The sequence below is a fragment of the Marmota marmota genome, unplaced genomic scaffold, assembly GCF_001458135.2.
Source record: "Marmota marmota marmota unplaced genomic scaffold, marMar, whole genome shotgun sequence".
Classification (NCBI taxonomy): domain Eukaryota; kingdom Metazoa; phylum Chordata; class Mammalia; order Rodentia; family Sciuridae; genus Marmota; species Marmota marmota.
The window spans coordinates 12,186,851-12,213,415 of NW_026000205.1; the positions used below are offsets into that span (position 1 = coordinate 12,186,851).

Consider the following 26,565-nt stretch of genomic DNA (forward strand, 5'->3'; position numbering starts at 1 on the left):
ATAAAAAGCATTGGAGATGTGGCTCAGTGGTAAAGTTATATCCCTGAATTGTGAGTGACCCAGGAGAGGATGGGACAGAGGCAGTTCTAATAACAGGGTGGGAGGAAGCAGTTTCTCTATCCAGACTATTCCAGATCACTATCTGGGGTATAAATGCTGGAAGCCTAGCTTCTAGCCTGACCAACAATTCCATCCATTGACTCTTTAAATGAAATTCCTTTTCTGTTTCACTAGCCAAAAATATTAATAGCTTGAGAAGATAAAAGGGCAGTTGTCAAGCATCTGGCTAGGAGATGTCAATCACCCACCCTTGCTCTTGGCCAGGAATTACTTGAAACAGACATAATCTCAATGTGGTCTATCAATTTCTCCAAAGTCATAAAGGTGAGGAGTGGAAGGAGAGGAAAACAGGACTTGATTAGAGGCCAAGTTCACCTCCTGACTTTCTGTCCTCCATTCTGGACCTGCTCACCACTTAGTCAAGTGCCAACCAGGGTACAGTGCTCCTTCCACTCCTCCCGGCTGGTGCTCGGACTGCCACACAAAGTCCCATTCTCAGGAAACAGTAAGAGGCTGAGCCCACACCCTCCTTTGTGGCATCTTTATTTTCCTGCTTATGATGTAAACACAGGTCAGAAAAATCGGCTGCACTGAAGCACTTCAGCAAAGTGGAAAAGAGGGAGAGTGGACAAGGAAGGGGCAGGATGGCAATTCCAGACTGGCTTCCCCCAGGGGGTGTGTGGCCCAAGTCTTCAACCAGAGGTTGCCCTGGACAGGGAGGAGCAGGACCATGCAGCGCAGACTCTGGCAAGGTGGGACAAGAAGGACCAGTCACAACAGGAACTGTAGCTGAGTTTATTCAGTTTTGGCATCACGCTGGTGTTTGATGAAGCTGATTAATCCATTGGTGGACGAATCGTGAGAAGTCACCTCAGCGCTACCCTCAAGCTCAGGCTCAATTTTCTTAGCCAACTGTTTTCCCAGCTCCACTCTGCCAGGAAGGGGAGGAAGAAGGGGATAAGGAAGGCTCCAGTGTTGCTACTAAATCTTCAAGCCAACCCACAGACATCCCCCACCCTCCTGAGTAAGCAACTCACCCCCACTGGTCAAAGCTGTTGATGTCCCAGATGATACCCTGAACGAAGATCTTATGCTCATAGAGGGCTGCAGGAGTGGCAGACAGGCATGTTAGGGATCCCCCATCCTTGTCCAACTGACCCAAAGTTAATACCTTCCTCTACTCACCGATCAAGGCTCCAAGAATGAATGGAGTGAGCTTGGTGAACACAATAGAGTTGGTTGGTCGATTTCCTTCAAAAACCTTCAGAAAACACCAAGAAATATCCCCAGGTTAATCCTGACCCCCAAACTCCTACAGAAGGAGAATATCCTGCCTCAGAGGACAGATCCTCCCATTCCATAGGACAACCCAAACACACTATGAACCCCTACCCTGGCCCTACGACTTCATCCCTCCAGCTCTGGCATGCTGCTCCCAAACCAACTTCAGGAGCAGTGCTGACCTTGTGTGGCAACAGCTTCTCAATGTCCTCTGCATTCTTTCCTGCAGCCTGGAGCTCCTTCCGGGCCTCCTCGGTTGATTTCCCCTTCATCAGCGCCTCAGTCTGGGCTAAGAAGTTGGCTAGGAGGATCTGATAAGAAAGATAGCCAGTTACACTGGAAAAGACTACTGGAGTCTCAGGCCAAGGAGCAAGGCTGCCTGGCACTTCTCCGTTGAGGTTAGTTCCAGCTGAGTGAGTCACCCACTCAGGATTCACTTTTTCACTTCCTCCTTGAAGACAGGAAGGATAGAAGGCACATCCGATGACACCAGAGGGTAGGTAACAATGCTGACTGCTCTTTAAGGAATATGTACCACTTGCCAAGGACCCTCCTCTAACAATTTTGCCAATATCTATCCTTTAAGACCCTCAGAGGGAGAGGCTTCACCCCTCTTTTCTACCTGAACCTCAGTTTTCTCTGAAACAGCGCTAGATCACAGAACTCCAGAGCAGAAGAATCGGAATTCAAATCCTAGGTCACTGACTCTAGAGCTTGTGCCTGGAGTAACCCTATGCCACTCCACATGCCAAAGACAAGGCACAATAAATCCTCTTCAGGGACTTTGTTAGATTCAATTGAATGGTCTTCCCATTTGCTGCCGAGATAGGCAAGATCTTGGCTCCAGGATCTTTGTCCTTTGCTGTTAGGCCTGTGCATTTCATGTTATAATATACAACAAAAGGGATTTTACACATGGAAGTAAGGTTACAGACCTTAAAAAGGGGAGACTGGGCTGGGAGTATGGCTCAGTGGAAAAGTGCTTGCTTAGTATGTGAAAGGCTCCTGGTTCGATTCCCAGCACTGCACACACACCAAAAAGATAGACTAGCCAGGCATGGTGGCTTATGCCTATAATTCCAGCTACTCGAGAAACCTGGCTCAAAATAAAATTTTAAAAAGGGATGTAGTTCAGTATGCAGAGTTATGGGTTCAATCCCCAGCACACACGCACACACGTGCACACAGACAAAACAACAAAAAAAAGGGCAGGTACCTGTCACTGCCAGTGCTGAAATGAAGAGAGCCATGAGCCAGGGAAAGTGGTGGCTTCTAGAAGCTGAGAATGACTATTAGGCAACAGCAAGGAACCTAAACCTCTGACCCACCATCACATAGAAATACAACTTGAATGAGCAAGCACTTTCCCTGCCTCCAGAAGGGAATGCAGCTTTGGGAACACTTGATTTCAGCCCATGAACCTTTACTAAGCAGAGACCCAACAGAGCCTGCTGGATTTCTGATCCATGGAAGTGAGAAGATAATAAATGGTGCTGTTTTAAACCACTTGCCATGGCAGTGATAGAAAATTAATATAACTGCTGATCAAAGCCAGGTCTTCAGAGGTCTAGGTGTAATGTGAGCCTGAGAAAGTAGTGAGGAGGGTCCTCATGGGATTCTTACCTTGTGATGCAAACCCTTTCGTATTGGGTGCTGGGTCTGGACCGGGATGAGGAAGTCACAGGGTATCATCTTGGTGCCTGTGAAGAGCACTGTGGTCAACCACGCAACCCCAGCCCACGGGAGCTACCCACTCGGCCTACAGGAGAATACCAGCTTAAGTGCACAGTCTCAGCTGTCGTGACCCTGCCCTTCCCCAGCACCACCACTGCTGCCCAGGCCAGAGTGGACCCTACCTTGGTGGATGAGCTGGTAGAACGCATGCTGGCCATTGGTCCCTGGCTCTCCCCATACAATGGGGCCTGTCTGGTGGTCCACACGGGCGCCGGACTTGGTGATGTACTTCCCATTGGACTCCATGTCACCCTGGAATGCAGACATTTTTGCTCCTTTGTGCACTATGCTACAAGTCCTGCCTGAGACACCCCAGCCCTATGAGGAACCCTTGCAAATGTGTGTCACAGGCTGATAAGCTTTCTGGTCTAGACTACTTTGCAGAAAGGAGCTGAGCAGCTGCCAGGAAGGGAAGGAAAGAGTGAGGGAGTGTGGCAGGGCAGGGGGCTGGGCCGACACAAATGTCTCTGGCCACTCAGACCAGGAGAAGATGGTTTCTGGAGAGAGGGGGAGGACTCCTCTAAAAACAATATTTGGGGCTAGATATGTAGCTCAGTGGTACAGCACCTGATTAGTAGGCATGAGGCCTTGGGTTTAATCTCCAGCACCAATAATAATAATAAATCAAATTATAGCCACAAAATATTCAATTGATTTTTTTGAGAGAACCAAACTGGGATCTAGAGTGTATAGTCTTTGAGGGCTGCCACCTCAGGGAGACACTGGGCTTTGAGCACCCACCTGGACCCTGGTGATGGCAATCCTTACTCAGGAAGCTGGGACTGGGTAGCCTTAGCTCTACTTCAGTGGCAGGATTCATTTTTAGGTGTTGGCAAGTTTGCTGATTCTGTCCCATGGAGCCCAAGGACAACAAGGCAGGGACCAGGTCTATATTAAATAAAGTAGGTAAGGACTTTCTAGAACAGAATCTAAGAGAGGCGGTGCTTGATCTAGAGTGGGACAGAGGTCCATGTAACCCGAAGAGGCAAGCTACGCAGGCCATGAGGGTCAAGGCTCCCAGCCTCACCCTATGGCGGTCACACCAAGTGAGATTCAAGAAGGAAGTGATCCCATCTGTGACACATGCCAGGTCAAGCCAGGGCACCATGAGAGCCAGTCATCATGTTCCTCCCACATAGTCAAACTCAACAGACACTTGGAGGTGGCACAAGTCCTGGTCACCAAGGTGCATGCTCGAGGGTAAGGGGCAGAGCTCCTGGAGGAGCTGAAACTTGGGCCTCTGGACTTCCCAGGTGCCAATAAGCCCTTCTAGCGCCAAGGCCTGACCTAGCGAACTGGTACCTGTTGGAAGTAGGCAGCAAAACGGTGCAGGTACTGGTCATAGGGCAGCAGGGCGTGCGTCTCACAGCCAAAGCAGTTGATGTACCAGATCCCCAGCAGAGCCAGCAGGACAGGGGCATTCTTCTCCAAAGGTGTTGTGCGGAAGTGCTGGTCCTGAAACAGGAGTAGGTGGAGTGGGAGCTGAGCAGCTGCCAGGAAGGGAAGGAAGGAGGGAGTGCGGCAGGGCGGGGGCTGGGCCGACACAAAGGTCTCTGGCCACTCAGCACTCACCATCCAGTGAGCCCCCGAGAGCAGCTGCTCGAAGTTCTCAAAACCTATGACACAAAAGCAGTGTCAACAGAAATGGCCACACCCTGTGTCCTCTGGGCAGTGGGCACAGCTTCTTCTGGAACCAGAAAAGGCTGGATGTGGAGCCAGAAGAAACAGGATCTGAGAGAACTGGCGCCTGCAGAAAGCCTCTCTGTTCAGAGTTGGCCCCAATGCAAAGTTGGATCTAATTCCAGCTGGGGACTGAGAACAGCACCGCAGCTGGGAGGGGCAGGAAGAAAGGCCAACCTGCGACCCCCAAAAGAAAACCTGGGCTGAGGTGGGCATGGCTGCATGTGCCTATAATCCCAGCAACTTGGGAGGCTGAGGCAGGAGGATTCCAAGTTCAAAGCCAGCCTCAACAACTTGGTAAGACCCTAAGCAATCAGAGAGACCCTATCTCAAAATAAAAAAGGGCTGGGGATGTGGCTTAGTGGTTGCATGCCCTGGGGTTCAATACCTGATTTAAAAAAAGAAAAAAAAAAAGAAAGGAAGAAAGAAAAGAAAACCTGGGCCTTCTGCCAGATCTTAAAGAAATGTTCCAGTCAAGAGCAGAGGCCAGCGGCCTTTGGTGACAGCAAGGTGTTCCTCCCCTGACCCCAGACTGCAATACCATCCCCTGAGAGGGCTGCAAGACAGAAACACACACTCACCCACGTGCAGGGCAATGGAGAGTCCAATGGCTGACCACAGCGAGTAGCGTCCGCCTACCCACTAGGAGAGACAGGAAAAGGTGCTGAGGAAAGGCCAGCACACCCCGCCCCCCTCCCTCCTGCCATCAACTTGTCCCTGGAGAGCACTGCTATTCCACAGGTGCAGATCAGAGGACCTGGGCCCAACCCACCTCAGGCAAGCTAGATAGCAGGCCAGGCGCTGGCGACTCTCTGGGCTGACAACAAGGCAGACTACACGTGGGACTGACCAGAACCACAGACTCAATGCAGACCTTACCATGCTGGCCTTGTCTCCGGCAGACCCAGAGCCTCATTCCTGTGCCTAGCCCACCTCAGATACTGACAGAGACACATACCTGTGCCAGCCCTCACTTCTTCGGATGTCAACAGACCCAGGGCCTCATACCTGTGCCAGCCCCAAATCCTCAGATAGTGGCAGACCCAGGGCCTCATACCTATGGCCTCACCTCCTCAGACACTGACATAGAGCATCTCCTACCTGTGCCAGCCCCACCTCCTCAGATAGTGGCAGACCCAGGGCCTCGTACCTGTGCCTACCCTGCCTCCTTGGACACTGACAGACCCATGGCCTCATACCTGTGCCAACTCCACCTCCTCAGATAGTGGCAGACCCAGGGCCTCATACCTGGGGCTCACCTTAGGCACTGATGGATCCATGGCCTCCTACCTGTGCCAACCCCAACTCCTCAGATAGTGGCAGACCCATGGTCTCGTACCTGTGCCTACCCTGCCTCTGGGACACTGACAGACCAGAGCCTCATACCTGTGTCGGGTCTCACTTCCTTGGTTACTGGCAGACCAGGTGCTCATACCTGTGCTTAACCCACCTCTTTGGACACTGACGGATCCAGAGCCTCATACCTGTGCCAGGACCCACCTCCTCAGATACGGCAGACCCAGAATCTCATACCTGTACTGGGTCCTGTCTCCTCAGCCCCTGACAGATCCAGAGCCTTAGACCCGTGCCTACCCTACCTCTTAGATACTGATGGATTCAGAATCTCCTACCTGTGCCAGGGCCCAGGTCAGCACCACACACCAGTGCCCAGGTACACTTCCTTGGACAATGAAAAACGTGGCATTGCCTGGCCTTGCCTCCTTGGACAAAGACACAGATCTTGTACCTCCTATCAGGTTTCAGCAGGGCCTCCTCAGCCACTGGAAGGACCAGAGCTTCATACCTGTGCTGCCCAAACCCACCTCCATAAACCTGACCCCAGGCTTCATACCTGTGCCAGGCCCTGCCTCCTCAGATGAACAGGCTCAGAGCCTGATACCTGTGTCTGGACATGCTCCCTCTGATAGTGACAGCACCAGAACCTCCTACCTGTGCCTCACCCTGCCTCCCGGGACACGGGCCCAGTGGCTCATACCTGGGATCTTCTCAACCTCAGCTCTAAGACACACCTACACCTACCATTCACACTGAGACTTCTGATGCCACACCTGTGTGCTCCTTGTGGTATCTCTGAACTCCATGCATATCTTCCCAACACCTACCACATTCCTACCACAGGCAGCGCAAATACACCAGTGGGGGAAGAATGAAGTAAGTGAAATAATCATGCCAATAAATGTGAAACTGAATAACAAGTGTTTGGGAGAACGTGAATATGGTAATATGGTACCAAGACCAGTTATAAAAGGAATCTGCCAGGAGCTTGAGCCTAGATCTGAAGAGCAGGCATTATTCAGAGGAACACTGGAGAAGCATAGAACAGCATATGCAAAGGTCCTGTGGCAAGAGCCACCCAACAGTGACAGAATTAAGCCTTACAGAGCAACGTCACTTCTCAATTCCTTCAGGGATGGTCCAAGGCTGCAACCCCATTATATGCAAAGGAGAGGCTTTTGCACAGAAATCCAATAGATGTTTTGTCTGGAAGCCCACTAAGGCAAGCTGGGTAAGAAGAAGCAAAGCACAAGATAGACCATGAATGAAAGAGTGAGAACCCAAGGGCTGAAGCTGAGAGACAAGGCTGGAGTACTGGAGCCTGTGGGTGAGGTGAGAATAGAAGCAGGGAAACCACCAAGGAGCCGCAGTGTTGATCCAGACATTCTGGACTCGGGAGCAGAGTCCTGATTCAGGGAGTTCAGTTAAATAGGATGCATCAGAAGAATGAGAGAAGGACGGCCCAGAGACTGCTGGCTTGAGCAGAGAGTATAGTGGGGTCCTTCACCTGGAAAGGGTCTGGGTTTGGGGGGTCAGCTTATATCTGATGGACACAGTTGCAGACCACACCATGTTTGACAATGCCTTTCAGATCCTGCCTAACACATTCATTTCTAGAAACAAGGGGAGCAGCTCTCTGGTGAATCCAGACTCTGACCTTGGCTGAGATCTGATCCTCAGATTTCACCTCAGGAAAAGCCCAGCGACGACATATCTGACCTGAGCCTCTGAGCCTTCCAACTGCAGACTGGAGTCTCTAGACCTTACCTTTACCTGCAGTAGGCTCCCAAAGCATACCTGACACATGCAGCATCTCAGTCAGCTCCAAGTCTGGGTCTCACCTGCCTCTGTTCACCACACCTTACCTTATCCAGCCAGATATAGCCCTACATTTTTCCTCACTTTGGCAACTCAGACCTTAGGGCAACAAGAAAGTGATGGCACAGACCACACCCTAGACAGGTTACAGGTCCTCAGGCCTCTGCAGTAACCTGATCTCTGCCTGTCACACTTGTCCAGGGATAGCTGACCTGGTTCAGGGCATTCTACGTCTCCAACCTGACCCTACCTCTCCCACCTCAGGATTTCTGAGACCTCATCAGACAGACCTAGATACATACACCTATGATGACTATGTTTTTCTGACCTAACTGTGCCAGATCCTACCACGGATGGTCCCAACTATATCTGACACTCCTCCTCAGGCCTGGCCAACCACACCAATTATGCATTTCTGGGTGAGGCCCCGCCTTCTCTACTTTATCTCTTCATGGCTGGGGTGCCTTTGCATCTGAATCCAAGTGGAAAGAACCCACATAAGACCATACTTTTCCCATACTGACCCTGATCCACAGACTAACAAAGCCAGATAAGCCTCGGAGACCCAGCTCTGCCCACCTGTGTTCAACTCCAGCACCGTACAATGTAGGCTGGTATACCTGCCAGAGCCTGGCTCCAGACACTGCAGCTGGTAGAACAGGTTTCACTTAACTGTCTGTGACTAACCTTGACCCCTCCAACTCAAATGCAGACCCAGATCCACTGCTTGGAGCCCAACACAGATTCTCTTCACCCCCTTCCTGGAGATCAAGCTCTATTTACATAGGCCTGACCCAGTAGTCTCTCTCTTTTTTTTTGAGAGAGAGAGAATTTTAATATTTATTTATTTATTTTTTAGTTTTCGGCGGACACAACATCTCCGTTTGTATGTGGTGCTGAGGATCGAACCCGGGCCGCATGCATGCCAGGCGAGCACGCTACCGCTTGAGCCACATCCCCAGCCCTGACCCAGTAGCCTCTATCCCACCTGGCTCAGCTTTTCATGTCTCATAGAAAAATCCAACACTACCAACCTCAGCTTAACCTCAGCATTAGCAACCTCACCAAGGAGTCTCAGAACCCCCACAGTGCCACAGACTCACATGAGAGATGTTTATCTATCACTGGTGGCTAAACCATGCTCCTTAAAGCCAGAACCATGCCCCAAGAACTTCACCTGCAAGACTCATGGTATACCTACCCATGTCTCATTTGAGGCCTGCAGACCTCTTGTGAGACCCACAGTGCTTTGCCTACTCTATAGACTCCAGTGCCGTGAGCCTGACCTGAGAGGCTATGCTGCCTCCGTAAGTTGATTCTTTAGGCTGTACCACAGAGAAGCAGGTCTATACACTTTTGCCTGAATCCAAGTTCTTAAAGAGCCAACCTATGCTTGACCTTGGCTCTTTGGACCATGATTTCTGCCTACCTGTGCTTGACCTTAGGTTCTTAAATTATACTTGAGCCAGCTCCACCTACCTTTGGCTTGCCCTTGGCTCCTCTGCTCTCACCTTGTCAGCTCTGTCTACTTGGCTTTGACCCTGGCTTCTAGACTGTATTTGGTAGGTCTACCTATGCTCCACTGTGGGTCCTCAAACCATACCTGGAAGGCTATTGAACTGTGCTTGATATTGTCATCAAACCCCATCTAGTCAGGCAGTTCAAACTACTTGTGCTGGAGCCTGGCTCCTCAGACTGCACCTGAGAGCCCAGTTTTACCCACTTACATATGACACTGGTTCTTTAGACCATTCCTGGAAGGTCATCCTCTACCTACCTGTACATGACCCTGGCTCTTCCGACCACACCTGGCAGGCCATCTCTACCCATCTGAGCGTGGCCCTGGGTCCTCACACTGTAACTGGCAGGCCATCTCTACCTCTGTCTGTGTACCTGACCATGATGGACACACAGATCACACACAGATGGACAGCTCCACCTACCAAGCCTGACCGTGTTTCTTCAGGCACAAGAACCAGGTATACATACCTTTGCCTAAATCCAGCTCGTGAAAGAGTAACTCTACCTACCTGCGCTCAACCCTAAATCCTCAGGCCTCAAGACCACATCTGGAAGGCCAGCTCTGCCTACCTGCCTCTGGGGCTGGCTCCTCAGACCACATGTAGTAGGCCAGCTCTGCCTACCTGTTCTTGACCCTAGTTCTTCCGACCACACCTGGAGGGCCAGCTCTACCTACCTGTGCTTGACCCTGGCTCATGCACTGCACTTGGTAGGCCAGCTCTACCTACCTATGCTCAATCACGGCTCCTCAAAGCACACCTGGAATACCAGGTCCACCTACCTGTGTCTTACCTCTAGTCCTCAGACAACACCTGGTGAGCCAATTCTACCTACCTTACAGGACCCTGGTTCTTCAGACTATACCTGGAAGGCAGCTCTACCTACTTGTATAAGACTCTGGTTCTTCAGGCCACGCCTGATAGGCCTGAGCCTACCCATGCTTGATGCTGGCTCCTCAGACTGTACCTTGAGGGCCAGTTCTGCCTACCTGTACCTTATACCTCTGCTGCTCATTCGTCATCCAACACATTCAGTTCTTCCTACCCAGGTTTCACTTTAACTTCTTAGATCTGAACAGCTATGCGCAATTTAAAAAACCTGGCCCCCAACAGATTTTACCTGACAAACCCTGCTCTACCCACCTGCTTAACTCATGTTCTTCAGATCCAACAGACCCAAAGATACAAACCTGTGCATTAGATACAGACTCCTTAGACCTTACCCAAGAAGGGAAGTTCCTCCCCTGCCAAGAGGTAAAGTTCTACCTGAGAGAGCCAGAACTACTTACTGGTGCCAGATCCTGGCTCTTCGGACCACACCTGGCAGGCACTCCTCATATCTCACCTGAGAGGCCTAACTCTGCCTATATTCCTTTCATTTCCTCAGACATCATCTAAAGAACCCTATTCATTATCCATGAGCCTTACCCTGGCTCCTCAAGCCCCACCTGAAAAATTGACTCTACCGACTAGGGGACAACCTCAACTGTGACAGATTTTAATGAATCTAATTAGTCACGGCTTTCCAGGTCCATCTACCTGTGCTTGCCCTATTATCTGACAAACTCTACCCACAATGCCTGACCCAGCTCCTCAAAAACTAGGATACAAACTCGGACCTGACCTCCGCAGTTTAGACATTTCTTTGAGACCCAAAGTACAAAACTGGGCCTCACCTCAACTCTTCAAACCTCACCTGCCACCTGCTCTACATACCCGGGCCAGACCCAGGCTTCATACACTTTACAGACGGATGCTGTTTTCTGACCCTCTGCATTTGCCTGATGCCATCTCTTCAGTCTTATCCCAGGGAACCTTGAAGCACCCACTTGTGCATCTCCAGAGCTTTCAGATGTCACCACAGGTCACAGTTATGACCTGGACCCAATCATGGATTTTTGTCATCACTTGTCAGACTCAGTTCAACCTACCCAAGCCTATTTTTAGTTCCAGTGTCCATACCCAAGCAATCCAGTTCTACCTACATGTGCCTAATCTGGCTCCTTAGGCCTCCCCTAAGAAACCCAATCATACATATCTTTGTATAATTCTTCCAGCTCCCAAGAGCTCAGACATGTTTCCACACCTGGCATTCTCCACTGTACATACCAAACCTGCACAGACACTCCTGGACTTGTTAAGGACCTTCAGCAGGCTCTCTATATCCTGAGCTCTGCCCATCATACCTGATTAAAATGCTGGAACCAGGGGGCTGGCCTGTGTTTGCATAATTGTGAAATCTAAACACCTCATATCAATGTCCACCACCTGGACATTCTAGATGACCTGCTACCTGATCCTCACTTTGCAGAACAAGTCAGAAAGACCCCAGTGTATACTACATAGATCTAGCCCTCTTCCCACAGGGCTGGGTTTAAGTACCTGTACGTGACTGACTCCTCAGACCTTGCTTGATAGGATCACTCTCTAAATACCTGAATATCCTCCAGAATTCATGGACCTCACCTGTATCTTTCCTTGTCCTGGTTCCTTCTCTAAACTCACCTACACCTATCCTGGCTCCTCTTCAGACCTCACTTAGTTCTACTGTGTGTGCTGACTCAAGCTGAGCCCTGAGAGACTCCACAGTTTACCACCATACTTATGCCTCTGCCTGATTCCAACCCAAGGTTGCCCCAAGGCAGACCCCAGCAGACTGGGTCTTACCACTCATACGTACCTCTACTGGACTGGACTCTTCTGATCTCATCTCATAGCCAGTGCTATAACCCTCTGCCTTACCCGATGCCTCAAACAGGCCTGAGAGACCTGTTTTAGAAAATTTACCCGTTTTTGCCTCTGGGCCTCTCAGACTTTATCTTCTCGATTCAGCAATATCCACACTAATCCCAACTACAGCAGGTATGTGTTATGTCTAGTCTGGGCCAGGAGGCCTCCACTGTGCCCACCTTGGCATAACTAGTTGGTTCCATGTTTTCCTATTCAACTGCATTCCTAGGCCTTCCCTGTAAGACCCATCCCTCTCCATAAGTCAAACTTCAAACTCTCATCTGTGTATACTGAGCACTTATAGACAACGAAACCCTGTTCTTCTGGGCTCCTCAGCTAGCAGAAGCACCCACACATCCCTGCCCACCACCTGCTCAGATGCCAAATCCCAGGGAGGAGGTGGGAGGTGCTCCCCTCCTTTATCAGGCATGCAACATTGGTTAGAAGCTGCACAGTCTGTCAACCAGGGTTCCTCATCTGAGCCACAGGATGCAGAAAATGATTTGAGTGACTTCTCAATTCTTCCAAGGATGGTAAATAACTAGTCCCATTCTAGAAAGAAGTGAACTCATTATACACAGTGGATGGTCTAGGGCTTTGGGGCTTCATTCTCTTCCCAGACCCCAGTTGAAAAAGGCTCTTAGAAAACTGGCAAAATAAGATTATATCTGTGGATGCTGCCACCACGCTAAGAGCCTCCATGTCAAAGGCCAGTGTGAAAACACTCAAATGGGTGATGCCCCTTTGGGTGTGACTGTCACAGCCATGTGTTAGAGCACCCCTCCTATGCCCAGCCATACCCACTGCATTCAGAGCCCACACCACACCCTGGGCAGCACCCTGCACCCCAAGCCTTCACAGCCCTTCTCACACCATGGCTGCAATCAGGCAAGCTGCAAGGAAGCTCCTATTCAATGCCTGACTAGTGCAGGTGTGCCCCCGTGACCACCTATCAAGGTTTGCAGTGCAAGCTGCCCAGGCACCACCTGCCCAGGCCCCTCCCCACCACTCCTCCAGCTGCTCCTGCAATTCCTGTTGCTCCTTTCCAAGCCTACTGGGGCCCACCTCCTGCCTCACCCTGCCCCTTGGCCTTTAAAGACTGTGGCTGCAACTTACAGAAAGGTCATCACTGAGAATAACTCACAACCACAGCTCAATGAGGTGGGTGGAGGCAGCTCTGGTTACCCCACAGGGGGTGATATTGGCAGGCACAGGGGAGAGTTCAACCTGGCCTGCAGGCTCAGCTTGCCACAGTTCAAGTGGAGCCCTCAACTTAAGTGGGTGGCTCTTGCCCTACAAGTCTCTTTAAGGGCCTCTCTGCCTTTCTCAAATCTGGGCATGCAGCAGGAGCTCAATAAATGCTGATCTAACCTTACAGGCCCCTCATCTGTGGCTCAATGGCCATGGTTTGACACAGGACACATAATTGACCCAGCACAGGAAGTGCCTGTACTTACATCCCAGAACTCGAACATGTTTTGAGGGTCAATTCCAAACTCTTTCACTTTGGCCTGAAAATAGTAAAGGGAGAGAGGAAAAAGAGAGTATTTGTTAGCAGAATAAGAAAAGGAACATCAGGAAGGGAGGAGTTATGTCAGACAAGCTACAGAAGTGCCTCACCTTCCTCCTAGCCCCACCTAGGGCAGGGTGAGACAGCCCCTGAATCAAGGCCCAGGACCTGCCCACCCAGAGAGATGCCAGGGGACCTGCAAAGCCTCCTGCTGAGGGGGTCTGCCTACCTGATATAAAGTCCACATCCAGCTTGGCAACAGCTATCACCTGAGTCCCCTAGGACATCTGGGAACCTCAGCTTAGGGCTGGACCCTAAGCATCAGCAGAGGCCACCTCCCAGTCCAGGCTATGCTCAGCCTGGACAACTAACTGCCCAGTCCTTCCCAAATCTGGGAAGGTGCCTCCATTTCAGAGAGCCTGAATACTGTTTTTCAGGCATGTAATCACCTGGGTTGTCAGGCCAGCAACCCCTTACCTGTTCCTCATAGAAGCCCTACCAATAGTCTGAGCCCTGTGTAAAGAAGGCAGATAAGACACTCTCTGGTTAGCTGACTTTGACCTATTCTGTCTACCCCCGTGGGCAGGTCAGTACTGGAGACGGAAGTAATTGTGGAGGTGATGGAGGAAGTCAGGAAGGCCTGAGTATGGTTCCCTGCTGTCATAGCCCAGCACAGTGTTGGCCCCCCCTCCACCCACTCAGGGTCCAGCAAGGTTTACAGGTGTTGTACTTCCTAAGGCACACCTCACTCTGCCCTGCTGACCCTGCCTCCCTTACCTCATACAAGCTCAAGGCCAGACAAGCTATGAGAACTGTCAGGCAGGTGACCTGGGGTCTCATCCCAGCATCACTACCTCACACAATCACCAAGTGCAGCAAAAAGTCACACCCCGCCAGGTGCAATAATGCACATCTATAATCCCAGCAACTAGAGAGGCTAAGGTAGGAGAATTGCAAATTGGAGGCCAGCCTCAACTATTTGGCGAGACTGTTTCAAAATAAAAATAAAGTGGTCTGGGGATGTAGGTTAGTGGTAAAGTGCCTCTCTTTGAGTTCAATCCCCAGTACTGAAAAAAAGTTGGGGGAGTCAAGAGAGTGGAGGATAAATATTAAATTAAAAAAGTCACATCCCTTTACTGGGGCTTAAGTCTTCAGTGAGAAATGGGATGCATCCCCCACCCTCACCAGGCATTACACCCAGCATATTCCACTTGGGGAAATAGCAGGTGGCAGAGGCCATGGGAGATCATGAGTATGGAATATTCTGGATATCAGTCAGTCCTGGGAGAAGGACAAGGTTATCATGATCCCACTGACTGAATACCCTCCTTTGGGGCAGCAAAGACTGGATGGGAAATGTAATGAAGGCAAGGCTGGCCTGCGGCTCACGGGCAGTGAATCCTATCCCACCATCTGTGCCAAGATGCTCCAAACCTGTGAGTTAGTTGTAACTCAGCACATGTATTCCAAAAGGCCATGATCTTGCCGTGACCTGGGCTTTTCGAGGGAGGGAGCATGGAGGGCCACACAGGCACTTACCGTGTTGGTAGACAGGGCAACAAAGTGCTTCGCAACTGCAGAAGTCTACAAGAAACAGAGCCAGTTACATCAAACTATGCGAGAGGGGCAGTGATCCTCCCATCACTAGAGAAACCAGGGCCTGTGCTGGGGAATGACTAGTCCTAGTCCTTGGGTCTGAGGCTGCGGGAGGACCCTCTTATCAAGGTTAAGATCAAAATGGCAGAAGGGTCACAGGACAACATGCCTGTCTCACCTCACAGGCGTACAAAGCCCAAGAATGGGGCTGGGGATATAGCTCAGTTGGTAGAGTGCTTGCCTTGCATGCAAAGACCTGGGGTTCAATCCCCAGCACACCCCCCCACACACACAAAAAAAAAAAAAAGCCCAAGAATGTCCCTCTTCTTTAAAAATGGATGTGGCCAGGAGCAGCAATAATCCCTCTGGGACAAAGGGCTTAAAGAAAGGGCCCGAAGCCAGTTAGAGCAGGTTCTGCCACATTTGGTGTGTCTGGGGGCTGACAAAGCCAAAGATGGACCAAAAAACAGGAAAGGCAGGTGCCAGAAAGGCTGCCTCCTGCTTCTAATTTAGGAGAAATAGGGCCACTCAAGTAGAAAGGCAGGCCTACCCAGGTCCTCCCAGCCTACACAGGGACCATCACCCCCATAAGGGGTCCCTACTACCCACTCACATCTTTAGCTGACGAGAGAAACCACTCCTTCGCTGTTTCTGCATTTGTAATGGTCTCCTGGGTGGTAAAGGTCTGCAATAAAAGAGTACAACAGTCAGCCTCCAGGCTCAGCAGCAGAAGCCACACAGGTGCCCATTTGTCATAAGTAGTAGTATTTGCAAGTCAGTGACAATCCCCATATCTGCTAACCCACACACTGACTGGTAGCTGTGCCTGAGGCAGAGGCCTGGAGTTATATCATCTTGTAATTCCAGCACTTTGCAACCAGCAGAGGACCCTAGGCAATGCCACAGTCCCTACCCTAATCCTGCAAGTCAGTCAAAGGGTGGGGCACCTCCTAGGGGATGAGCTGAGCCTGTCTAGCTAGGCTATATCTTAGAATTCTGATTCTTTTTTTTTTTTTTTTTTTTGGTACTTGGGATTGAACCCAGGGGCACTTAACCACTTAGCCACATTCCCAGCCCTTTTTTTGTTATTGTTGTTGTTGTTTTTTATAGATAGGGTCTCACTGAGTTGCTTAGGGCCTCACTAAGCTGCTGAGGCTGACTCTGAACTTGCAATCCTCCTGTCTCAATTTCCCAAGCTGCCAGAATACAGGCATGCGCCACCATTCCTGGCCTGATGAAACTCATATTTTATGTGCATTAAAGTGAGTACACAGGGCCCACAATGATGGCACATGCCAGTATCTCAGCTACTAAGGAGGTTGTGGCAGGAGGATGGCAAGTATGAGACTACTTTGGGTAATTTAGCAAACCCCTGTCTAAAAATAAAAAGGACTAGAGATGTAGCTCAGTGGTAGAGTGCCCTGGGTTCAATCCCAAGTACTGCAAAAAAAAAAAAAAAAAGTGAATACACAGGGCATTAATGATAATAAACAAAACCCCAGTATTATCAGGGTGTGGCTCTAAGATTAAAAGGAATAAACATAAGACAGTAATCATAAGAAAGTACAGTCCTAGGTTGAGCACAGTTCCTGCAAAATGAATAGGTGTGACCTTATTTTTTTATTTTTTTTTTAAATTTTTTAGTTCTTAGCGGACACAACATCTTTGTATGTGGTGCTGAGGATCGAACCCGGGCCGCACGCATGCCAGGCGAGCGCACTACCGCTTGAGCCACATCCCCAGCCCTAGGTGTGACCTTATGACAAAGGTTCATATTGATCAGCTGAGGCTTTTATTAAGGAAACTGTTTGCTGCCAAATGAGGAAACAGGCCCAGAGCAGCTGTGTTGACTGATCCACAAAACACTGGCTCCCTCACAACCAGTCCTGCGGTTCCAATGCCCACGGCGATAGTAGAACATCCATACCCTCCCCATACCACTGATGCCCTTACCTTGGATGCGATGATAAACAGGGAGGACTCAGGGTTCAGGTTGGCTAGGGTTTTGGCAATGTGGGTCCCATCAATGTTGGAGACAAACCAGACCCGGGGACCTCCTGAAGAGTACGGCTTAAGGGCTTCAGTGACCATAAGAGGCCCCTGTAAAGAGTCATAGCATCAGAAAGCAAGACTCCAGGACACAGGTCCCATAAATGGAGAAACCAAAGCCCTGGAAAGAACTAATAGTTCCCAACCCTCACCCCATCCCAAGGTAGTCTTTTCCTCACCAGGTCTGAGCCTCCAATGCCAATGTTGATGACATCTGTGATGGACTTGCCCGTGTACCCCTTCCAGTTGCCACTGCGGACACGCTGGCACAGAGCAGAGAAGATGTGATCAGCCTTTCATTGCCATATAACTTACTGCTCAAAAACATCATTACTGTACGCCTGTAATCTCAGTGACTCAGGAGGCTGAGGTAGGAGGATTACAAGTTGAAGGCCAGCCTCAGCATTTCAATGAGGCCCTAAGCAACTTAGTGAGACCCTGTCTTAAAAAAAAGGGGGGACTGGAGGCTAGGGATATAGTTCAGTGGTTAAGCACCTCTGGGTTCAATTAAAAAAAAAAGTCATTACTCCTCTATCCTTAAACCTCAATTCCAACTTTCAGGGTGTCATAGGAGCTTCTTAAAACCACAGTGGTAGATCCCTACCATACTACACTGCATTTCCTCATTTAAAAAGGAAATGCAGTGATCACATCCTCGCCTCACAGTAATGCTATCAAAATTTGCAAAAAAAAAAGGTAAAGTTTCAGCAGAAACTAACATCAGAGACCAGATGAAATGCCAACTATCATGACCAGGGACAGAAATATAAGAAATTCAGCCAACTTCCAAATGGACCTACAAATGATTCTTTCCCCTGGTATTCATAACCCTGAATAGCTACCCCCTGTGCTGACCTGTGCACCTATTGAAATACTATGAAAATGATGGAATGTGACTGAGAAGCTTTGTCATATAAAAGAACATGCAGCCTGTGCTGGGCACAGTGGCACATGCCTATAATCCCAGCAACTTGGAAGGCGAGGCAAAAGGATCATAAGTTGGAGGCCAGTCTGGTGAATTCAAGGAAACCCAGCCTTGAAATAAAAAATAAAAAGGGTCAGGGGGCTGGGGTTGTGGCTCAGAGGTAGGGCACTTGCCTAGCATGTGTGAGGCACTGGGTTCGATCCTTAGCACCACATAAAAAAATAAAGATATTAAAAAAAAATGTGGGCTGGGTTTTAGCTCAGTGGTAGAGCACTTGCCTAGCATGTATGAAGCACTGGGTTCGATTCTCAGCACCGCATATAAATAAATAAATAAAATAAAGGTCCATTGACAACTAAACAAAGAGGCCAGGGATGTAGCTCATTGGTAGAATACCCTTGGGTTGGACTCCTAGAACTGCAAAAAAATAAATAAAAGACTTCTTAGAGGCTTAATGGTATTATTTCTGTGGGCTCAAAAGCAAAAGTAAAAAAAGGACTCATGTTGAAAAAATTTGTGGGTATGGATTTTACTTAATGAAATGAGGCTTTCCTTCAATAAGCTTCATAGGAGACCCACAAAATTTTTAAAATAACTGAATTTTCTGAAATGATATCTGCTTGAACTGAAAGGGATAGAGTAGGAAAGGAATATCTGTATTTCCAGACAGTAAGTAGTCTGATAAAACTATGCAGTTGCAAGCACAGGCTACCTTTCAACTAAGGGAAATGAGTGCAAGAAAAGCCAAGATCCTTGAGAAATTATTCCCAGGCCTCGAATCTTAACCAGTAAATTGCCAACACGTCCTGTTAAGATTTCAGAATTGCCATGGACCAGTGTGGTTTGCATGCCTTCCTTCCCCCACCTCGCTCCCCCCTTAAAGTCATTATCGTATCTCACCACTGTTGGTTGGGTGATATGAGAGAACGACAACTTGTCTAATCCACCTGTCCAGACCAAAAGGAAATGCACTGAAGGTACACTTGAGGAAATGCAGGTATTACTATGCCTGTACCTGACAATGAGGTTTGGACTTCTAGATGATAAAGTAATGGAATACAGCCTTAGGAGAAACTGAGTGGGGTATTTTGGACAAAGAAGGAATATGAATCATGGAGAGCCAGAGGCTGCTTTTAGCAGCCAACTTCCAAGATGATTTAACAGTGATCCCTGCTGCCTCCTGGCATCTATGCTTGTACAGTACCCTCTAAGGATGACCAGAGCTGATCTGTACAATCAATAAGATATTACAGAAATTAAAGAATGTGATTTTTCTTTTTTCTTTTTTTTTTTTTTTGTATTGGGGATTGAACTGAGCCACATCCCCAGCCCTATTTTGTATTTTATTTAGAGACAAGGTCTCGCTAAGTTGCCTCGCAGTTGCTGGGGCTGGCTTTGAACCCACGATTCTCCTGTCTCGGCCTTCCAAGCTGCTGGGATTACAGGCCTGTGCCACCGTGCCTACAATAACGTGATTTCTGATACTAGGTCACAAAAGACCTCAAGGAACTCTTCCTGTTCTCTATTGAGTTTGCTCACTCTGGGAGAAATCAGCTGCCTTATCTAAGGACTCTCAAATTCTGAGTGGAAGTCCATATGGTGTGCAACTGAAGCCCTCTAAAAGCCAAAAAGAACTGCTAAATTAGCCATCTTTAGAGCAGATCCTCTACCCTCAAGCCTTCAGATGACTGCAACCTCAGGCAACATCTTTTTTTTTTTTTTTTTTTTTTGAACCCAGGACCTTGTGCATGCGAGGCAAGCACTCTACCAACTGAGCTATATCCCCAGCCCTTTTTTTTTTTTTTAATATTTTTTAGTTGTAGATGGACACAATACTCTTTGTTCCATTTACATATTTTTATGAAGTGCTGAGGACCAAAACCAGTGCCCCACACATGCCAGGCAAGAGCTCTACCACTGAGCTACAACCCCAGCCCTCGGCCAACATCTTGACTACAGCCTTAAGAGAACTTAACCAGAACCACTCAAAAGTCCTGACCCAAAGAAATGTTGACTGTTATTTCTAGCTAAGTTCTCCAGTAATTTCCTACATATAAATAGAAAACTAGTATACGTGGTTTTCCCAAAGCCAGTAAAACCTAGCAAGTTTTTTTTCTCTTTAAATAAAAAACTAATCAACTGTCATAGGAAAACTTCTATAATTAAAAAAAAAAATGCTGGTGCAGTGGTGCACACCTGTATCCTAGCTACCTGGGCAACACAAGACCCTGTCTCAAAATAAAATCTGGATATAGCTCAGTAGTAAAGCGTCCCTGGGTTCAAACCTCCCTCCGCTACAAAAAAAGAAAGGAAGAAAGAAAAAAAAGTTGCTCAGCTTCTCAACCTTCAATATCACCATCACAGATTTGCATCATAAAAAAAAAAAAAAAAAAAATGCTGGGCATGGTGGCTTGAAGGCAAAGGCAGGAGGATCAGATTTCAAGTTCAAAGCCAGCCTCAGCAACTTTGCAAGGCCCTAAGCCAACTCAGTGAGTCCCTGTCTCTAAACAAAATACAAAAAGGGCTGGGATGTGGCTCAATGCTTAAGTACCCCTGAGCTCAATCCCCCAATACCAAAACAAAACAAACACCAGAGGGAAAAATGTTTATCTTTAATACAACTGCACACACTCTTTCTTTGACCGGTTGAGGCTTTATGACACACACACAAATTCTGTAACTTCCTTTTTCAACTTTTCAATATATCCTAAATAGCACAGCAGGTAAGTAAAGCCGTAGATCCTGAATGCCTAATGGTAGCTAGGACTGCAATACAGGAATATACACTGATTTTACTGATATGTCCTCTGACAAATGATATGAGTTGTTTGGTTTTTACTTTTATATTAATTTTTTTGTTTTAATTTTGTGGTTCTGGGGGTTGAACCCAGGGACTCATGTACCATAGGCTAGCACTCTACCCCTGAACTACATCTCTGACCCAATTTTTTTTTTTAAAATTAGATATGGTCCTTTACCCCAACACACTTATTTTTTTATGCGGTGCTGAGGATCAAATCCAAGGCCTCATGCATGTGAGGAAAGCGTTCTACCACTCAGCTACAACCCCAGCCTCTGGCCCTACTTTTTTTTTTTTTTTTTAGTTTTCAATGGACCTTTATTTTATTCGTTCATACGAGGTGCTAAATATCGAACCCAGTGCCTCACACATGCTAGGCAAGCGCTCTACCATTGAGCCACAACCTCAGCCCCTGGCCCTGCTTTTTAATACATAATGACTAAACATTTATGGAATACAGCATGGCATTTTAATGCATGTATAAAATGTGTAATGATGAAATCATGGTAAATGGTATGTCTATCACCTCATTTATCATTTCTTTGTGTTAAAAACATTCAAAATCCTCTCTTACTATTTTGAAATATGCAATTTGTTTTTGGGTTTTGCCATGATAATGAAGGTCACAGTGAACATCTTCACCCAGTGATTCTGGGGAACTTTTGAGAGCAACAGCCATAAAAAGTGTTCCTCCCTGTTGAAATGCCACTGTTCATTAGTGTTTGGAACTGTAAATACACTTCAGTCTGAGGTAGGTAATCCAGCAGTCAATTAAGAGAAGGCTGACTCCATTGTGGGAACTACAGTTTCTACTTTGTTGAACTCTTATACTGAATTTTAACAGTTTACTATCCCATTTTCTGCCCTGTGATTTTTTATTCAATGTTTTGCAGTATTTTGATTGAATGCTGGCTACATTGCTTTAGAATGCTCTTTTCTTGAGAAGTGAGAAATAAATTGGTTTGAAATGACAAAAAAAGAGAGAGAGAGAGAGAGGGCTGTCCTGGAAACAAGCAACAAAGATGGCCAGTGCCAAGGGCACCAGGCTCCCAAACCATGTTAGCTCTGCCAATGATGACGACTGAAATGCCCTTCCCCACACAAAGTCACATGGCTGACCACCCTAAGGGACACTTGAGAATCCAGATCCCTATCAGGATGCCAGACCTTCCTCCCTCCAGGAAGTTCTAATTACGACTGATGCCAAGATCACCTCCTACTCCTGGCATCACTTTCAGATCTGAAAATGGCTCTTGGCCAAAGCAACCAGACTTTGACCAGTCACAGTGGGGGCCTCTGCTTTCAGGGATAAGCAGTGAATGATCGCAGTTGAGCAGATGATCATTCCCAGGGCATGCATAACCCATACAGACATGCACACACCCACACAGACCTCTAGCCATCACCCTTGTACTCCAGGCTTGAGGATCTGTGACCTTTGCAGAATCACTCCTGAAATAGATAACTGAGGCAACAGCATTGACCTGGGGAATTTAGCTGTTCTCTAAGGCAATCCCTACACCCCACATACAGGAAAAGGAGGAGACAAAGTTATATTTAATGGACACTAACCCAGGAACATCCCTAACATGATTCTGAGTGGAAATAAGCTGCAGAAGGCCAGATAGAAAATGAATCTCTGTGTGTATGTGTATTACAAACATGTGATGATAGATGCTTCTCTGTGTGTGTGTGTTTATATGTGCTAATATATATGCATAGGTACTTTGGGGAAAATTTCAGGAAAACATAACAGCTATCTTTGGAGAGTTGGCTGGGAGTGGGATCAGGACTTTTTAAATTTTTCCATCTGATTCTGGACTGGGAATAAGGTGATGTCACTAAAGAGGTTAGACAAGGCATCCCTTCCCTCCTGCACTATCCTATCTCAGGGATTTCATTTAACTTCAGGCCATTGCTACTGGATAGCTTATTCTGAGACCACAGATGTCTATAATTCAGGAAAGAGGCTGCCCCTAGCAGTGGATCCCCTCCAACCAGGCTCTGGGGAAATTCAAGCCATAGCAGAGACCCCAGGGTCAGCAACTGTACAGGCCACCCCTAGTTGCGGTTTCAGTGATGGCCTGAGTCCTGCCTCTAAGAAGAACAGTAGAGCTTCTAATAAGGACTCCCAGATCTCCAAATACATGCACATGTGTGGCCAAGGGCAAGTCCGGCCCAGCAGTTACTTACCTGGCAGAACGATTTCATTTTTTCCAAAACCTTGTTGACCTCTGGCATCACATCCTTGCCATCCACCAAAATGGGTGTGTTTGAGCGGTTCCGAAGGGCCACATGCAGCACTGCCCGATCCTGGGGACGAGGGTCACAGTGTAAAGAACCCCTTCTATCTACACCCTAGGGAAGTATACTTCTAACTGAGCATGGTGTAGTATGGCCCAAGAGTTACCACTGGATGGCAGACCCTGAGGTGTCTTGGCACCATGGTCTTATTCTGGGAACCACTGTATGCTTATGGAATTAGGAGCTACCCCAGGACTCTGGAGAATGCAAAGCATGGGCTGCCCCCTTTGTGCTACAGTCAGAAACCAGTAGGGGACCAGGTATGGTAGTGTAGTCCCTATAATACCAGGGACTTGGGAGACAGGAGGACCACAAGTTCAAGGCCAATCTGGGCAATTTAGCAAGACCCTATCTCAAAATGAAATTTAAACAGGGCTGGGATGTAGTTTGGTGATGGAGTATCCCTGGGTTCAACCCCAGTACTGCAAGAAGAAGAGAAGGAAGAAGCAGTAGAAGAAAGGAGTCAGGGGGAACTGAACATGCTTAGGACAGGCCAGTGCTCAGTGTGTGAACAGTGAGAAAGGAAAGTGGTACAGAGTGAGCAAAGACAGAACAGTGACAACACAGGTCAGAGACACGCAATTAATGTCTTCAGTGAACCAGGGCTCATGAAGCCTAAAGTAACCTCATTCTTCTGATTAGAGTACTCTGTGTCTGCTGGCACCTTCTGAAGAGTGCCCTTAGCCCCCTGGATGTGGAGCAAGGCAAGTAATTCAAGCTTCCCTTACCAAGCAGCCTTATCAGTACCATCTGCCACAAACCAACCAGACCGTAAGTCTATGACAGGTGCCAGGCAGCTGGCTTGGTTAAAAGAGCAAAATGGCTCCATCCAGCTGAAGCCAGCAGGGGAGTCTTTGACAGAAACAGGTTTAAAGGATCCAGGTGGGCAGAAGAGTGGTGATCTCATGTGTTTGTGAGGGGCTCACTAAGACAGAGGGCTTCATGCTATCCCACATCCCACCTGCCCAACCCCTTTCCTCCCCACATTCCATAAGGAAACAGACCCCCAAAGGAAACCCTCTTTACCTGCAGGCTTCCTCACACTAGCCTAATAGTGCAAGATGGGCTTGTTTGAATCCCAGCTCTTCCTTTTCCAGCTATGACATCTTGGATTAGTGACTTAACCTCTCAACCTCAGACTCCTCATAGGACAGAGACTAAGTGCTCAAGAGTTTATTATGCCTCCAGGTTTCCACTGCAAGTCAGGAATAGGGTCCCCAAAGCCTGGCCTTACTGAGGGTTCCTATTGACTCCTATTGCTGAGGAGATTGAGGTCTTTTGTGATATGAAATTCTTGTCCTTAGTAAAACTTGCAGTAAAGATAAATCAGTTAAGTTCTCTAATAAAATGCCTGAGCAATCCTTGAGAAACTCCCCCCCTTCAGGGTTGAGAAGGTACCTCCCTGGGCTGACACTGAGAGCCATTCCAATTTGCTTACCAAATTCTTGTTGGTCTTAGAGAAGACACACCCCAAAGCCCTGCAACCAGCCCCCAAAAGAAACAGGACTTTAGGCCCCTCCTTAAGCAATAGCATTGCCTAAGAGAAGAAGTGAGGACACAGGGTGATGCTAACAGTCAGATGAACCCCAAAAGGGAAGGAAGAGGCCCCAGGGGGTATGTGGAATCTGGTATGCGGCTGCTCACCTCAGTGCTATTAATCTTCTCACCGCTGAACATGCTCTCACGGGCAGCCTCCACACCCCTGGACTTGGCCTGAGAAGAGAAAACACTGAGGTCTGGTCCTACTCACAATGGCCACCACACGTCCAAGTCCCCAAGCACAAGGCATGGCACTGACTGCAATGGGGCTGACAGAAAACTACAGCCTGTCTCCCTCTCCCATCTGGAAAGAGGCTACTCAAACATCAGGCACTGGGTCCCCTAGAATGCTGCTCAGAACCTGAGCCAGGCCAGGCATTCAGAACCCAGCAGCACTGAGGTAGTTACTGAGGTCCATCAGGACCTGGAAGCTCCCCAGAGCTTAGCTCACCCACCACACAGGGTTCCCCAAACAACATTACCAGGTCCACCAGCATATGCATCACTTCCTCCGTCACAAGGTTCTTGGAGTAATCCACCAGAATGTGGCCATGGTTGGTGTTAAGAGTCAAGCTATAGAAAGATGCAGAAGCTACTGACCACACCCCTGGTCCCTCCCAGCCTGCCCCTGGATCAGAGCGAGGCAGGAGCTGTTTCCACCAGAAGAAACATCCTCCTTATGCCACAACCCCACAGGGCCCCTAGCTGCCCAGGACAGTGGGTGGTGTCTGTAACCTTCATGCCCAGGCTAACTTGGAACAGCAGCAGCACACACCGAACCAAGATGCAGTCAGACCCTCGGCGTGGAGTCATGGCCTGGGAAGACGGGATACAACTGCTTTGCAGGGCCCAGGGAGACACCCCGCAACCCTGCAGACTTTCACTCTGTACCTCACCATCAGGGAGTTCCAGTCCTGGAGCCACAGGCAGTGTCCCATCCCTACCTTCTCCGCCGCAGCATCATCCGTGATCAGAGCAAGCTAGGACGCATTCCCACCCAAGATTTCCTCCCATACTCCTTCCCATTTCCAGGTCATTCCACAGGTCTCTGGCCTTAGCCTCTTCATCAGGAATTATGCCCCGACATCTCCACCACGGCCACTCCTGGCAAACCCCCGCCCAGGATGGCCACCCTGACCGCACTCCAAAGACGTCCTAAGCCTATTGAGGCCAGGACCAGGTGGAAGGGGGCAGCTCTTTCCCGCCTGTTGCGTCAGTGAAGCCCCTCCCCACCAGTGCCTCCGGAGTCCCCCCTAAAGAGCTGTGGGGGAGGGGGGAGAGGAAGGCGAGGTCCCCGTGGAGGGAGGCTGCGGAGGGGGCCGCTGCTCCTCGTGACTAAGCAGGCCCCAGACTCCAGACCGGCGAACACGTTCCAAGGAGGTCTCAAGGGCAAAGTGCGATTTTGGCCTGGGCCCGGCTCGGTGGCCGGGGGTCCCTGGGGCCCTTGTCCAGGCCTCCTGGCCCCAGCCCCGCGCGCGCACCTGAAATGATTGAAGCGCTCCTTGTCTGCATCAAAAAGGCGGCGCAGGTTGAGGTCAGAACTGTTATCTTGGTGCCATTGCTGCAGCTTCTGGAATTGCGGGTTCCGGGTGAGAGCGGCCATGGCGGGACGAGAAGGGTACACCGACTGAGACGTGCACGGAGGAAGGAAACGGGAGCGGGCGGCGCGAAGGGAGCGAGCAGCGCCCCGTGGGGCGCAACAGCCTTTATGGCGCAGGCGCCG

General features: G+C 48.9%; 1 protein-coding gene across 2 annotated transcripts in view; it reads right to left on the reverse strand.

Annotated features, from left to right (window-relative positions):
* Positions 1 to 587: 587 nt before the first annotated feature.
* The window catches only part of Gpi (glucose-6-phosphate isomerase), a 26,136-nt gene continuing 158 nt past the window's right edge, over positions 588 to 26,565 (reverse strand). The window contains exons 1-18 of one of the 2 annotated variants that reach the window (XM_015496915.2): positions 26,324 to 26,565; positions 25,325 to 25,415; positions 24,948 to 25,016; positions 23,193 to 23,312; positions 17,454 to 17,537; positions 17,179 to 17,325; positions 15,839 to 15,910; positions 15,169 to 15,213; positions 13,577 to 13,630; positions 5,337 to 5,397; positions 4,648 to 4,691; positions 4,378 to 4,530; positions 3,198 to 3,327; positions 2,965 to 3,041; positions 1,524 to 1,652; positions 1,246 to 1,321; positions 1,098 to 1,164; positions 588 to 991 (exon numbers count right to left, since the gene is read on the reverse strand). The exon at positions 26,324 to 26,565 is cut by the window's right edge and continues 158 nt beyond it. In XM_015496915.2, the coding sequence (XP_015352401.1) occupies positions 856 to 991; positions 1,098 to 1,164; positions 1,246 to 1,321; positions 1,524 to 1,652; positions 2,965 to 3,041; positions 3,198 to 3,327; positions 4,378 to 4,530; positions 4,648 to 4,691; positions 5,337 to 5,397; positions 13,577 to 13,630; positions 15,169 to 15,213; positions 15,839 to 15,910; positions 17,179 to 17,325; positions 17,454 to 17,537; positions 23,193 to 23,312; positions 24,948 to 25,016; positions 25,325 to 25,415; positions 26,324 to 26,445 (1,677 nt within the window). In that variant the 5' untranslated portion in view covers positions 26,446 to 26,565 and the 3' untranslated portion in view covers positions 588 to 855. The remainder of the gene's footprint in view (positions 992 to 1,097; positions 1,165 to 1,245; positions 1,322 to 1,523; positions 1,653 to 2,964; positions 3,042 to 3,197; positions 3,328 to 4,377; positions 4,531 to 4,647; positions 4,692 to 5,336; positions 5,398 to 13,576; positions 13,631 to 15,168; positions 15,214 to 15,838; positions 15,911 to 17,178; positions 17,326 to 17,453; positions 17,538 to 23,192; positions 23,313 to 24,947; positions 25,017 to 25,324; positions 25,416 to 26,323) is intronic. The other variant, XM_048790955.1, reaches the window with a different exon arrangement.